This window comes from Rhinolophus sinicus, chromosome 3, assembly GCF_057876585.1.
Source record: "Rhinolophus sinicus isolate RSI-liver-muscle chromosome 3, RSI-T2T, whole genome shotgun sequence".
Classification (NCBI taxonomy): domain Eukaryota; kingdom Metazoa; phylum Chordata; class Mammalia; order Chiroptera; family Rhinolophidae; genus Rhinolophus; species Rhinolophus sinicus.
In genome coordinates, this window is record NC_142503.1 from 62,638,481 (window position 1) to 62,653,777 (window position 15,297).

The 15,297-nt window shown below is 36.9% G+C and overlaps 1 protein-coding gene across 3 annotated transcripts in view; it reads right to left on the bottom strand.

The window, feature by feature from the left end:
* The window catches only part of KIAA0825 (KIAA0825 ortholog), a 359,113-nt gene that overhangs the window by 206,654 nt on the left and 137,162 nt on the right, over positions 1-15,297 (bottom strand). For all 3 annotated transcript variants that reach the window (XM_088796629.1, XM_019711761.3, XM_074328710.2), the window contains one exon: positions 2,350-2,529. In XM_088796629.1, the coding sequence (XP_088652755.1) occupies positions 2,350-2,529 (180 nt within the window). The remainder of the gene's footprint in view (positions 1-2,349; positions 2,530-15,297) is intronic.

The window sequence follows — 15,297 nt, forward strand, 5'->3', positions numbered from 1 at the left end:
TTTTTTTAAATGGATATTTTTAGTCTAGTTTTTCTCCACTGGGTTATGTTCATTTGAAGGAGTTATATGTTGGATTTACAATTATAAAATCAGATTGTATATTTCATTATTAAATTCATATGCTCATAAAGCAAATGTGTCAAAATATTCCATCTAATACAAAAAATAAAGAGAAATAACATAGGCTATGTGTCAAAAGATCTGGTTTCTTGTTCTGATTCTGCAACTTAATTATTAGACAATCTTTAGCAATTCTCTTAATACCCTGAGCTTGGTTTACTGAGCAATAAGATCAGGATACTGGCTACTTCATCCTTGCCTTTGTACCATAAAATGATAAGAATGTGATGCTTTATGGATAGGTATACTGAAATCAGTGAGTGTTTCAGGAGGTGGAAAATATACCAGTTTTTAAATAATGCACTCCAATTTGCCTGGGTAAGTTAATTATATTTACTAAAACATAGCTCTATTAGTGGTAAAATGTAAATATTGTGGGACTATGATTATGTGTCTCTGCTGTATTTCCTCTAAACCTGCTATATTTTCAAGTTAAACAGAAGTCATAATAAAAGGGTTATTTTTGTTATTAATTAGTATATCATACTGTCTTATTAGGGTTTTTAAGATAATCATAATTGATAATACAAGAAAAGAAAAACACTTGCAAAGACTTAAATAGGAAAGAGAAAAAACAAGGGTACCACTGCAAGGTCTCAGATTTCAGAGAATATTCGAGACCCAAAGAATATTTGTTAATGTTTATAGAGAAACAACTTGTACAAAGGCCAAGGACCAATTAGAAGTTCTGCCTCTTTGAGCCTCCTCACACAACTTGGGCTCTATGAATATGTATAATACCTGTCTCAAGAGACTTCTAAGACCTTACCATTTGCTCAATGTGTAGACGAAGAGAAGACTAAGTAGGAGCAAATAGCAGATTGGTTTCTCATGCCCGTACCTAAAGTCCACTGATATCTTCTGGGCCATTTTCATTACAGTCGTGTGCTGAGTATTAAAATGGTTCAAAAACTTAAGCGTTGAAGGGTAAATAATGGTTGAAGCATGTGAGTCATCAATTCTTTATAATCTTTCAAGAGAATCTGGCTCTTACTTCACCAGAAACAACTATGAACAGCAGGGGGTGAAAGGGCTTTCAAAATTGTTTTTCTTTCAGTTCAATAAAGTCCACATCAGAAATAATCCAGTCTTGTTATCTGAAGAACTGTCCCTCCTTTGGTTAAAAAGGAAACAGTGAGTGAATGCATAAAAACTAGGAGATAAAACTTTAAAAGGAGATAATTATTACGTAATCTATAAGTGATAGATTCATATTTTTGAAATCATTACATAGTGATCTATTGCTATTTTGCAGGGATAATGACCAACAGAAGATGTACTATAATGACTTTAAAATAGCAAAAACAATGTTCAAGTAATATCTAGAGGATAGTCAAAGAATGAAGCCAGAATTATGAGCCAATTAGATTCTTTTATACGGATCCTAGGAAATATTTTATGAAAATCTCAGTTCCAAACAGTGTATGAGAAAGCTTATAGGTTGATAGCCAAATGTAAATGATGTAAATGGTTAATGGACTAACAGGACAACCACTGTCTAAATTCTCATAATTTCCCCCCAGAAACTAAGTATGGAGACTTAAAGGCAGAACATTAAGGATAAAACAATGTGAAATCTTTACATCTGGCCCTGAAGGTAGGGCAATCCATGAACATTTCCTGTTCAGATATGTAACTTGCTCCCTCTTTAACATTTGCTCTAGATGTAGGCAGAAGAACAAAACAAAAGGGGAAACATATTGTCCCCAAAAAGAATGATAGGATGCCTTGTAGAGAGAAACACCATGGTCATCACAATAAATGCCTTTTGCATTTGAAGAAAACTGACCAGTAGTTTTGTCCATCAGTTCATTGAATAAATGCACCCAAGAATTGAAAAATATTTTTTCACATCCTAGTAACGTTTTATATACCCAACAGCAAAACATAATCGCTGGTAAACATTAAATTAAATTTTTACGAAAGAACACTTCATCATCATTGTCGTCATAATAATAGAAAATTGGCATTACATAATTTCCCCCTCAACCTCCCCGTCACCTTGTCCCAAGTATACTAAATTTTGATAGGAACTAATAGCTAATGACTCCTAAAAGAAGTGTTTATACTAAAAAAAAAAAAAAAAAAAAAAAAAAGAAAAAGAAAGTAAGATAAATTTTTACAAGTAACAGATGCAGCAAAACTGATATTAAAACTTTTTAAAGGCCTTTAAAAATACATTCAGTTATCTTTTAAATGCTTCTTGTACAAATAGTAAATTTCTCATACCTGGAATGTTATATAAAAAGTTCCATAATTGTTCTTCTTCCATGTAGCTCACAAAAACGTTTCCAAAGGTTTGTGGAGAAAAATTGCAATAGTATAATACTTTAAAGATGGCTTCTGTCAAGCTGGATATTTGGTTCAGATTATTTTCTGTATCAGAACCTTGTTCTTGAAAGGTGCATTCTTAAAAAGAATAAACATGATTTAGTAAGATAGGTATCAGTGAATATGATTAAATTCTTATCCCTTACCCTGGCATAATGTTGTAGAAATGTGTATGATTAATATTTACATAGTAAGAGAAATGCCACATTCTTTCAGATCAATGGCCCATCTAACCCAATATTGTTTCTGAGCCACTCATGGATATATGTGAAAAAAAAATTGTGAGAAGAACCACAATGACATCACTTCAAAGGGCACCTGCTAGTTTCTCTTTATGTCAGAATTCTTTGTTCTCTTAAAGAAAGTTTTTTGATTCCTTTGCTCATTTATAATACACATTCATTGTAGACATTATTTAAAAAATCCAACTAAGAAAACAAAATTGTACCAAATCCTACCAATAAGTGATATTCACTAACTATATCTGGCCCAGTATTTTATGCATATCATATACAAACATACATAAATGAATACATGTATGTATAACTTGAATGTCAAATAGAATTATTCTATATATATCCATTTGTTATCTAAAATCTATTTAAAGCTAGTTGAATCTTTGCATCTCTCTTTGGGATTTGTGTTCTGAATTTATTATATGGATCATCCATTATTCTGTTCTGAAACTCAGAACATAAATTTCATGGAAAATTCACATTTATAGTGTTATCAGAATTATGTTACCAAGTCTACAAATAAATTTATACATGTTTTTCAAGCCTATAGGCCCTATCATTTCAGAATTAAGAGGTTTATCAATTGGTTTCTCAATAAAACTATTTTAGGAATTCCCACAAAGATAGAGCCATTTTAATTGCCCTTTTTAGCCCTTCTCTGGCTCCCTTATGACTTCCTCAAAGATCAGTAATCAGAAGTTCCTATACTGTTGTATCTATAGGTTGGACTGAAAAAGTGAAATAACAATTTCTGTTTTGTTTGGACAATTAGCATGATGTCTAGTATCATAATATGTAAAAATACTTATTGAATTAAACATAATAAAATGACTCATAGCTTGTCTATTATATTTTAAATATCTGGAATAAATACAATCTAAATTGTTGGAATGAGTACATTTCTTCTTCTTGATCATTTAGAAGTTCGTCACTTTATGTTTCCTCTTGATAATTTTCTTTCTATGATTTGATTTCCACGATCAAGAACTCAATGTTATCTGCAAACTAACTAACACCATAGACTTTATGTAGAGGAAACTTACTGTTTTATTATTTTTGCCTTCCTAATAGCCATGCTCTCTCTTTTAAAACAAGTTAGTTTTGCTTTAGCAAGCTATCCCTGCCTCCACCACCACCATCTTCCCCCAGCCCCAGTGTGAGTATGTGTGCACACACACACACACGAACACATTCTGTTTATTTGGTTGAATGAAGCTGACTCCATCACCAGGGGTGGGCATATGACCAAGGCCTGGCCAATCAGAGCATAATAACCCCTACACCCCCTATCATCAGTGATTAATTCAGGCATACACAGGTAACTAATGAGAATATTCCTCAGGATTTTTGCTGGAACTATTGGCAACTGGTGACCTCTTTCTACTGGGGTTGCTAAGCTAGTAAAAATAATAGGCTGAAAGTCACTGATGGCTGTTTTGGGGAGAATTTGACTGAGAACAAACCCCATATAGTAAGAAGCAGAACCAAGAGATGGAGGAGAACATTCCTGAGGAGACAACAATGTTTGAGAATCTGGATCCAGCAATGCCTATATACAGAGGGTGCCAAAAAAATGTATACACATTTTAAGAAAAGAAAAAAAAACTTTATTGACATTGTAATACTCAATATATACTGACAACACAAGATGAATACATGTCATGTGTATACAGTTTTTTGGCACCTCCGGTATTTATGCTGGCAGAGCTGATAAATTTTCTTTTTTGGTTAAACCAGGCTTATTTAGGCTTCTGTCCCTTGAGATCTGGAGTCCTGACATTTTCATTAAGCATAAAAGGTTACATGACAAAGAGTCCAGGCATTCATAATTGCAACTCTCTATCAATATAGTCTCTGCAGTTCTGTTGTTTCCTCCATCCAATTCATCTTACGTAAAACTATCAGTTATCTTTCATGTCATTCCCCCGCCCCTCAACTTTGTTAGAAATTCTTTAGCCTGACAATCAAGAGTTTCCACAATTTTTCCCAAATAATATTCCAATCTCTAATCGTCCATTTCACCCAGATTGGTTTCCTTTCTTTCCTTATGAATGTTCTCTCCCATCTCCTTTTGTTTGTGTATTTGATCATTTTTAGTCTGAGTGCCTTAAGTATAAGGCACTTATAAATACAAAAGATGATGCTTTACATTTTATCGGGGGAAGCAGAGCAGATCATGTTGTAGCAAAGTCTTCAAGGAGGAGTGGAAGTTTATCAGCATGACAAGGTTGACGTCGGGGAGGTAATTTCCAGGAAGACAGAAGAGTTGGTACAATAGTGAGACGTTGGTTAGCTGCTGGCAGGGTGACGTGGCTGAGGTGTGACTGGTGTGAGGGAGGTAGGAGATGAAGCTAGACTATCAACAGAGTATGAATAATCTAAGGCCCCGTGAATCACGTGATGACAATGCAGATGGAGAAAGAGGGACAGATATGAGGAATAGTTATAGTATTAGTAGTAGTCATTATAGTAGTAGTATTATTACCATATAAATGTGTCCAGCTACTTCAGTGAGTTATTATTTTTTATTTTTCTCTCTCTATTCTCCTTTGCCATGGAATAAAGTAGTCTATTTCTGTTTACTTGCCTTGGGGATTTTTGCAATTTGAAAAGCCCAAATAGACTGAAGTCAGTTGTTATCCTAGACTTAAAAGAAAAGCTAAATTTGTTGAATATTAATTTGAACTACATGAAATAGCCATTTTTTGTAGGCCAGAAAAGGTAAAATATTGGCTGTGCCATATGATACTCAAGTGGAACCCTATGTGTCCTGGTGGGCAGACCGGGGAGAGGGTACGGAGGGCTCAGGGAGAGGGGATGCGCTGGGACTGCAGACAAGCTCTGGGGAGAGCACCTACACCTTGCTCGCCAGCAGTGCTCAGCGTGAGGCCTGTCTGGGCGAGGGAAGCTGGATCCCTGGCGCTGGTTCTCAGTCTCATCAAAGATTTCAGGCCGTATCTGATGGCTGCTTGTTACGTCAGTCCTTTCCCTTCTCCTCCTCATGGAGGTCTAGCTCCCTCCTTTTACTTTCCCTCTGCTTCTGGACGAGACATTTATTTCATAAAAAATCCTCCAGGTTTGTCTTTATAGGCATAGTCAGTAGTCTTTAAAGGAATAAAAATCAGTGAGCTTTAGCTCTGTCGAAAGTATCCATTGTTCAAACAGTCGTCATCCACTTAGCCTGATCTCCATCAATCAATAATTTTATCCAAGAGGTATTGCCCCATCAGATCAATATCTGGCCCAGGTCTGGACTCTCATTGTCCTCCCTTTAATGGGAGTCATGCTCCTGTTTCTCCCCACTCCTCATTCTAAGGAAGGAGGAAGGACTCTTCTCAGTGGTGAGTTTGGGAGCGGTGGGGACTGGGCCTGGGTGGCTTGGCTTTGGGGGCCCATTTGACTGCAGTGGGCTGCATTCTGGCTGGCTTTCTCCTCTATTAAGTCAATTAGGGAAGGCTCTACCACTGCAAAGGAGTCCCTGTGGCTTTCAACTCTGTTGGTAGTTTAGGGATTAATGAGGGGGGATCTAGGATGGTTAAAGGGTTGGAGGGATGAGCTTAATACTGGAAAGCAGCATTGGTAAGCGACATATTTAAAGCCATATTCTCTGACCCAGGTTTTACCAATAATAAAGCTGCTCTTTTGAATTCCATCTGCCTTCCCCTTTATCTATCAAATGGTTTATACATTAGATAAACAAATATAAGATTTGGAAACAGATTGTCTTTTCAATAACATTGAAGGGCCCTTTTCTCTGCAGTCATTATTTTAAACTCCTTTTGAGAACTGAACTTTTTAGTGCTTGAAAGGAAGGGCAGTGTCAGGCGAGGAGCCTGACTACCCACCCACCAGGAAGCTGGGTTGATTGCTACCCAACATTTACACATACATGGTACACTAGCACTTTGCTTTCCAAGACTGCTTAATTTTTACTTTCTACAAGACTGTTGTTAATGACAAGCTCCTGCTGAGTCACTAAAATGGATTTGGCAGCAGTGTCGTGGAAGCGTGTGCCATGAGCTTAGGGACGCTGAATTAAACAGGCACTAACGAGCATCCCTAACCAAAGGGAAGAGACAGAAAGACTCACTTTACACATAGGTATGAGACAGAAAGCACAAGAACACAAAGTGTAGCACAGAAAACAAGGATGCAAAACCTAAAACACTGGACCAATAAATTAATACCCAAGAAAAGGGGGGTGGAGTATCATGAAAATCACTTTAGGGAAGCACTAAATTTTAATGTCACAGCCTACTCTGCTATGAAAACAACGAAAATAAAATTGAAACCTGATTTGAAAATTAGTTTTGAAAATATTGCCGTTTGTTTTATAAAAGGCTAACAACAGATATAAAAACCTGTCATTTATTTATGTTTTCAATTAAATATGCCTCGATCATTATGTTATTTTCCTTAAACCATTCTTATTTCAGCAAATTTTGAAATTTTAAAAAGGAATTCTCACATAATGGGTCTTACATATATGAAGACCAAAAAAAAAAAAAAAAAATCATTCTTTTCAGGGATCCTGTTCCCCAAGTTTTTTTTCTGGGAATTATTTTCTTACTTTATGTTCTAAAATGCTTGTATACATATTCAAGTTCAGCACTTATAATGGAGTCTATGCTATTTTCCTCAGTACCCAAGTAAACACTAAACATCAGATTTCTCTTTTAAATACCCACACTCTCAAATTCAGGGCTATGATTATGGTGAGATGGGAGACAGGTGTTTATTGAATATCTACAATGGTCCAAGCACTAAGCTAAGTATTTCACATACGTTTTCCTATTTATCTTGACTCTCACAAAAACTCTGTGAGGTGAATGTGATCTCCATTTTTTTTAAGACAAATGATAAAAACCATCTTTTGAAAAATTTTCTTCCATTCTTTTTTCTTTTTTAAAAGTTTTATTAAATTTATTGGGGTGACATTGGTTAGTAAAATTAAATAGGTTTCAAGTGTACAGTTCTATAATACATCATCTATATATTGCATCGTGTGCTCACCACCCAGGGTCAGTTCTTCTTCCATCACCATATATTTGACCCCGTTTACCCCCATCTACCATTCCCCTCCTCCCCTTACCCTCTGGTAACCACTAAACTGTTGTCTGTGTCTATGAGTTTTTGTTTGTTTGTTTGTCCTGTTCATTTGTTGCCTTCAGTTTTATATCCCACATATGAGTGAAGTCATATGGTTCTCAGTTTTTTCTGTGTGACTTATTTGGCTTAGCCTGATAATCTCAAGATCCATCCATGTTGTCACAAATGGCAGTATTTCATCTTTTCTTATTGCCAAGTAATATTCCATTGTGTATCTATACCACATTTTCTTTATCTAGTTATCTATTGAAGGACACTTTAGTTGTTTCCATGTCTTGGCCACCATGAATAATGCTGCAATGAACATAAGGGTACACATATTTTTATGAATCCATGTTTTCAGATTTTTTGGGTAGATACCCAGAAAAGGGATTGTTGGGTCATATGGTAATTCTATTCTTAAGTTTTTGAGGAAACTCCACCACTGCCTTCCATAGCGGCTGCACCAATGTACATTCCCACCAGCAGTGTATGAGGGTTCCTTTTTCTCCACAAGCTCTCTAACACTTATTACTTGTGTTATTGATAATCGCCATTCTAACAGGTATGAGAGGGCATCTCATTGTGGTTTTGATTTGCATTTCCCTAATAGCTAGTGAAGTTGCACATTTTTTCATATATTTGATGGCTGTTTGTCTTCTTGGAAGAAGAGTCTGTTCAGGTCCTCTGTCCATTTTCTAATTGAACTGTTTGTATTTTTTTGTTGTTCAGTTGTATGAGTTCTTATATATTTTGGATATTAGCCCCTTATTGGAGGTGTTGTTTGCAAATATCTTCTCCCATTCAGTTGGTTGCCTCTTTGTTTTGCTGATGGTTACTTTTGCTGTGCAGAAGCTTTTTAGTTTGATACAGTCCATCCATTTATTTTTGCTTTTACATCCCTTGCCTTTGAGGTCAAATTTATAAAATCCTCTCTGAACCCACGGTCCATAAGTTTAATACCTATGCTTTCTTCTATGCAATTTATTGTTTCAGGTCTTATGTTTAGGTCTTTGATCCATTTTGAGTTATCTTTGGTATATGATGACAGATAGCAGTCTGGTTTCATTATTTTGCATGTGGTTTTCCAATTTTCCCAGCATCATTTATTGAAGAGGCTTTCTTTTTCTCCGTTGTATATTTTTGGCTCGTTTGTCGAAAATTATCTGCCCAAAGTTTCAGTTCATTTCTGGGTGCTCAATTCTATTCCATTGGTCTGTGTCTGAAACAAAGTCTTAAAGAGGCTGCCATAATAAAGTAGAAAAGTAGTCTATGAATCATCAAGAAAATAACTATATTCAATAGACATTTAAATAATAGGAATTAATTAGAACTGGATTCCAATTCCTTGAAAACTGACAATCTGCATGTTGCATGCACAGAATTCTGTATATTTAAAAATTATTTTGTATCATTTACAGATTTATAAATGCAGATAGGCAAACCTTTTTGAAACAGTTTTGGCTGTATCTACTAGGGTTTTTCCCAAAAAGTAAGATTTTCAAAGGGCATCTCATACAATATTAATGGGTAGCATTAACGATTTCCTTGACCTACCGTCAAGGAAATATGTGCTGGAAATGCTGGCTTCAATAATATTAAATACTTTTGTTTTCTGCAGGATTTCTCAGAGCATTTAATTATTCATGAGTCCTGTGATTCTCCATGAAGGGATTTTAACATATAGTATGCAGTGTTTCTATAGCATTTTGACCATGAAACCCTTTTCTAGTATTGCATCTAGCAGGACTACTGTTTTATAAAATGGAATCTAGGAATCATGCCTCTGATGTTTGCAAATAGACTGTTAAATTAACTTCAAGCCCTTTAGGTTTGTAAATGAAAGTGAGCAGTTCTAAAGAATAAGGAAGCAAGGTAGAAACACAAAGCGTTATTCTGCATAACACCCATTGGATTTAATTTTAATTCAACAGAGTTATTTGTGGAGAAAGGAGGGATTTTGCTTTAGCGTTATTCATTGGCAAGAACAACAAAGCACAGCCAAAACAGGTCTTTAAAAACTTTGACTCCTAAACCCACAGATAGAATTCTACCAAGTTCTAACTATCTGGTTAAAACACATAAAGAGACTATATGACTGACAGGCCACCTTACAGGGAAGTCAGTAAATATTTGGTCAATAAATGAATAAATGTTGAGTGAATGAATAAAAAGTCCTCTAGCATCTATGAGAATGGTGACCTAGCTTCTTTGTGAAGACTTTCAGTGATGGGATACCCACTACTCGTCAAGGCAGCCAGTCCCTCTGCTGGATAGCTCAACTTACCAAACTGGTTTGCATTTAAAAAATGTATAGAACACTTACCAGAAAGGACTAGAGAAATCAAGGCTAGTCTCTCTAGTGGACAAAGAAAAGAAGCTCAGAGTTATAAATGACTTCCTCAGTTATCATTAGGGATGAGAAATCATGGTTTTTCTGACTGACAGACAGACAGCCAAATCCATCTTCTTCTAACTTATTCCCAAGCATCTCCACTTGCTGAAATGGATGGCTATTTAATTAATTAATTAATTTAGTTTTACATGAAGACTTAAAATATTTGAAGATAGCTATCTTGCCTCCTCTAGTGTTTTCTTCTTCAAGTTAGACACATACCTAGTTTATTGAAGCAAGGTATGGCATGGATTGTACTTAAGATCTTTATCGTTTTTCTCTGTGTTGACTCTTAAGTGGGCAATATCTCTTTAAGCACATTATGCCAAGGAAAGACAATGAGACTGCAGACAATGTCTGATGACCTCTAAGCACACATAGGTGGACTAATTGGTTCAAATTCTGAGCTGGCAGGCCTAAGGAGTAAGAAGTAAGTCCTGAGCTGTGCTCCCCAATAAACACAAAGTTTCTAGCTGTCTGTATAATGTGGAACTGAGTTAAAGCTATTTCAAAGGGAGATTCCTTCTGTAGGCAGATACCAAGCCTATCTGTTGAGTGGAATGTCTGGGAGACATTCTGGGAGAGAAATTAAAAGTGCCATACTAAGATTATGTGCAGGTGTCCTCTCCAAATGACCACATTGTAGAGAAGTGACAAAGCCACCTGGGAGCTTGGGTGCTGCACAATATTCTAGAACAAGAGTTAGCAACTGCAGCCCAAGGAGACAAATCCAGCCCGCCACCTTTTTTTCCCCCCTATGGCCCACACTCTAAATGTTTTTTTATATTTTTAAATGCTTGGGGGGAAAAATCAGAAATAGAATATGTTTGGAGACATGCAAAAACCATGTGAATTCTGATTTCAGTGTCCATAAATAAAGTTCTGTTAGAATACAGCTGATGGGGTTCGGGACATTCTACACCAAAATATGGCACTTCGACATATTTTATACTGTAAGCTGAAGGAGTTTGAGAAAACAGCAGGAGCAGAAAGGTTACTCTGACCTTTCTCAAACACTTTCTTCCCTGAAAGAGGTCATAAAACCCTCAGGTGAGAAGTGCCCTCCCTATATGAGGAAAGGAGAATTATCTCTGAAGTCAGAGGGACGCTGAGGAGAATCCTAACCAACTGGCATTGCTAAGTTTCCCCCAATTTACTGCACTTATCTCATACTCCTTGACCTATCGTATTTCTCCACAATTATCCATTCTTCATTAAACCTAGCATAAAAATACTCAAGTTTAACTGTTTCTTCAGGTCTTCATTTGCATATGAGAGCTCCTATGTCACATAAAACTTATATCAAATCAATCTGTATGCTTCTGTCCCATGAATCTGTCTTTTGTCAGTTGACTTTTCAAACCCAGCCAGGGACCCTAAGAAGGGCAAGAAAAATGTCTTCCTCGCCTACACAGCAATGCACATCTGCGGCTGTGTTCACGCTGCAATGGCAGAGTTCAGTAGTTGTGATAAAGATGATGTGTTCTACAAAGCCTGAAATATTTACTATCTGGCCCTCTACAGAGAAAGTTTGCGGCTCCTAGTCTCAGGTATTGGAAGAATGCATACCTTATTCCAAATATCTAAGACTACAAAAGGACATCTTGCATCTATTCCCAAATCTCCCATGAGTAAACGGAGGTGTCAACTCTTCAGAGCAGCCTTTCCTTATCACCCAATCTGTCAATCCCTCTCATTCACTCGATTTTAGAAAAAGCACTTCAGGGTACTTAGTCGCAGCCGAACTTATCTAATTTTTATATCGTCTTACTTTATAAGACTGTCCTCCCACTTTCCCCCAGCAATCAAACCCCCAGAATATGAAGCTGATATGGCCCATCATGTTTACCACTGCATCTCCAGCCCAGAACAGTGCCTTGTACCGAGTCAATGCCCATTATAGTAATTGAACAGGGAATGTATTTATAAAATCAAGTAACAAGACATTTTCAGAAATTAGTTCAAAAGAATATTATTTCTTATTTCTAAGAATAATTATTTCCACGAGTCTCTATTTTCATTTCAGAATTCATTTAAAACAACAGACATACTTTCAGGAAATAATGGTTCTTCCTTCTAGCAAGGACCACTTAAACATCGAGCAATTTACTCAATTTCTCTGTATTTAAGTTTCCTCATTTAAAAAATGGTCCTAATAATCCCGTTTCCCTGAAAATAAGACCTAGCCGGACCATCAGCTCTAATGCGTCTTTTGGAGCAAAAATTAATATATGATCCGATCTTATTTTACTATAATATAAGACTGGGTCTTATATAATACAATACAATATAAGACCAAGTCTTATATTAATTTTTGCTCCAAAAGATGCATTAGAACTGATTGTCCGGCTAGGTCTTATTTTTGGGGAAACACAATCCAAGGATCATAAGTTAAATAATAAGTTAAATCATGAGTTGTTGGAAGAAAGATGCTACATAAATTCATGATAATAGTATCACTGGTAATATAATGCTCAATCAACTTTACATGCTAACACTAGAAGCACATTAAGTATAAGACTAAAGAAGACACATTTTCCTATGATTATATTAGACATGTTCTAGGTGCCATGAAGAGACAGAATATAAAATATTTTAGCCATTGCAAAGACAGATTAGATCTGATTCTGTTATAGGTGAAACAAAATCCATACCACCAATCTCCCAAGTTATGTGAAAATGTTCTCAAGGAATACTATAATATATAGAACTTGAGAACATTTACTTGGCCCAGTTCTTATCTTGTCGTGCATGACAGCTGCTAGGGCAACACCTTCTCAGGCACAAGGTGTCAAAGGGTTTCCCCACCTCCAGGGAGACACTTAAATTTATGCTTAAACATGAGAGAGTTACTGAAAAGCAAGAGGGAGAGACCACCACACAGAGCACAAGAAGAGAGAATACATAAGAAAAATGCATCAGGCATATTTTTCCAGGCACTCAGCATAAAAGAAGGAAAGAATCTAATATAAATCAAGTACCTCTTAAGTGCCAAACAATGGCGCTTTGTGTTTATTTACTTTTCTAAATGAACACATAAGGTCAATTATTAGTACCCCATTTAGAAATGAGGAAACAAGTTTAGAGAGATCACACAGCTAATGAATGAAACAGAATTGCTATCATAGAAATTTAATTGGCCTCCACTCATTCATTTGACAAATACTTTTTAAGCATGTTGTACATCCTAAGTACCAGTCTGAAGTGTCGAGAACCAGGCCGAGCACTGGGGATACAACAAATGGTGAGTTGTCCCTGCCCTCCTGGAACTCACAGTGACAGAGACAGACATTGAATACACAATTACGTCAATTAATCTGTCACTTAAAATTGGAGTAGGACCTTATATGACCATCAAATATAAATTCCTAGGAAGTAATATTGAAGCTGAAAATTGACTAGCAGTGCCAAGAAACGGCGGGGAAGAAGATTCTAGGTACAAAAAACATTTCAAAAGTTCTATAGGTGAAAAGAACGTGGTACACATATGGGACAGATGAAAGGTCATTGGTGTTGGAGTAGCTGGCTTTTTCCTCAAGACACTTCTGCAGGGACAGTGCTGTTAGAAATGCACACATCTAAACTGGGGGACAGCAGGACACAATGTGCTGGACACGACGGCCAGAGCCAGAGCAGCATGGGCACTGCTTGCATCTCAAGGATTGGGGTCCTTACTCGGTAAGTAGTGGGCAGCCACGAAAGTTTCTAGCAGGGGAGTGAGGGACATAATCAGATCTGTACTTGAATAAGATCATGCTTTCTGACTGCTGTGAACTTCCTGATAAATTCATTTAGAAATATTCTGAAGTAAATTACGTCTCTTTTTGAAAGCCTATATAATACAATGGAAGGACCAGCCGCATACTTGATTCTTGTGTCTTCTGTAGCAACAGGTGCTTTGTTGATGGCTTTGCTACTCAAACGGTGGTCCGGGAACCAGCAGCTGCAGGAGCAGCATACCTGGGAGCCTGTTAAAAATGCAGACTCTCAGGCCCCACCCAAGACCTACTGAATCACAATTTCCCCAGGTGATGTATTTGCACTTCAAAATCAAAAAGCTGTGCTTTACATGATCATACCCTACAATCACCATAACCCTCATGGAGACTCAGTTGACCCTAGATGATAACTGTTTCTAGGACTGAAATAATTCTGTGGAGCCCACTGATACTCCAGGCTAGGCTATCATTCTTGGATAGGATTCTCTGTTGGAATGGACTAGAGCAAACACACAAATACGGTTCTACTGTTCCCAGTAAGAGCAGGGTACAAATCCAGCAAAGGAAAAAAGATTGAACAAGTCAGAATGCAGATGTCATCATGAGCCAAAGCAGCCTATGACATCAATGTTAAGAACACCAAAGGTACCAAGAGGGAGCATATTTGGTTTTTGATCACCACCTTTAAGATACTTTGTCATACTTATAAAATGAAATAATACAAAAATACACACACACACACACATGCACACACACCTTGCACAACAAAACAGCAAACTACTGCCATAATATGCCTCTCATGACTCCAAACGTCAGGACATATTAACTATAAAATAAGATAACCTGAATTGACTCATTCATTTTAAGTCGACCATTGCTTGGTAGGGTTAGCAGCAGCCCTTTAGCTAGAACTTTCTGCTGATCTGTTTCTTGATTATCTTTAGGCACTGTGTTATAAGATTGAAAGTACAAATGTGCTGTCAAAATTATCCATTAGAGAGGTTCCTGACACCTCCCACGAGTTATGCAACCTGCAGTTTGATAAACGTTCTGTCACTCTGCCTGGATGCTGTGCAGTGCGGTGGGTGAAAGCACAGTCTCTGGATGTTGTGCGGTGGGTGAAAGCACAGTCTCTGGAAGCCAGACATCTAGAGCACATCCTGTTTTGCCACTTATGAGGCATGTGACTTGGACAAGTCACTTAATTTCTATGTTTCTCCTCATCTGTAAAACGGAGATGATATTGTACCTACCGCACAGAGTTCTCATGTGGATTCAGTGAGTGAATACATTTAAAGCCCTCAGAAACAAGGTCTGGAACAAGTTAAATATTATGTATTTGCTAGTTTATTGTTGTTATTATATTACAACGGCAAATTACAAGAAGCCAAGAAGTTTCCCTGGAAAT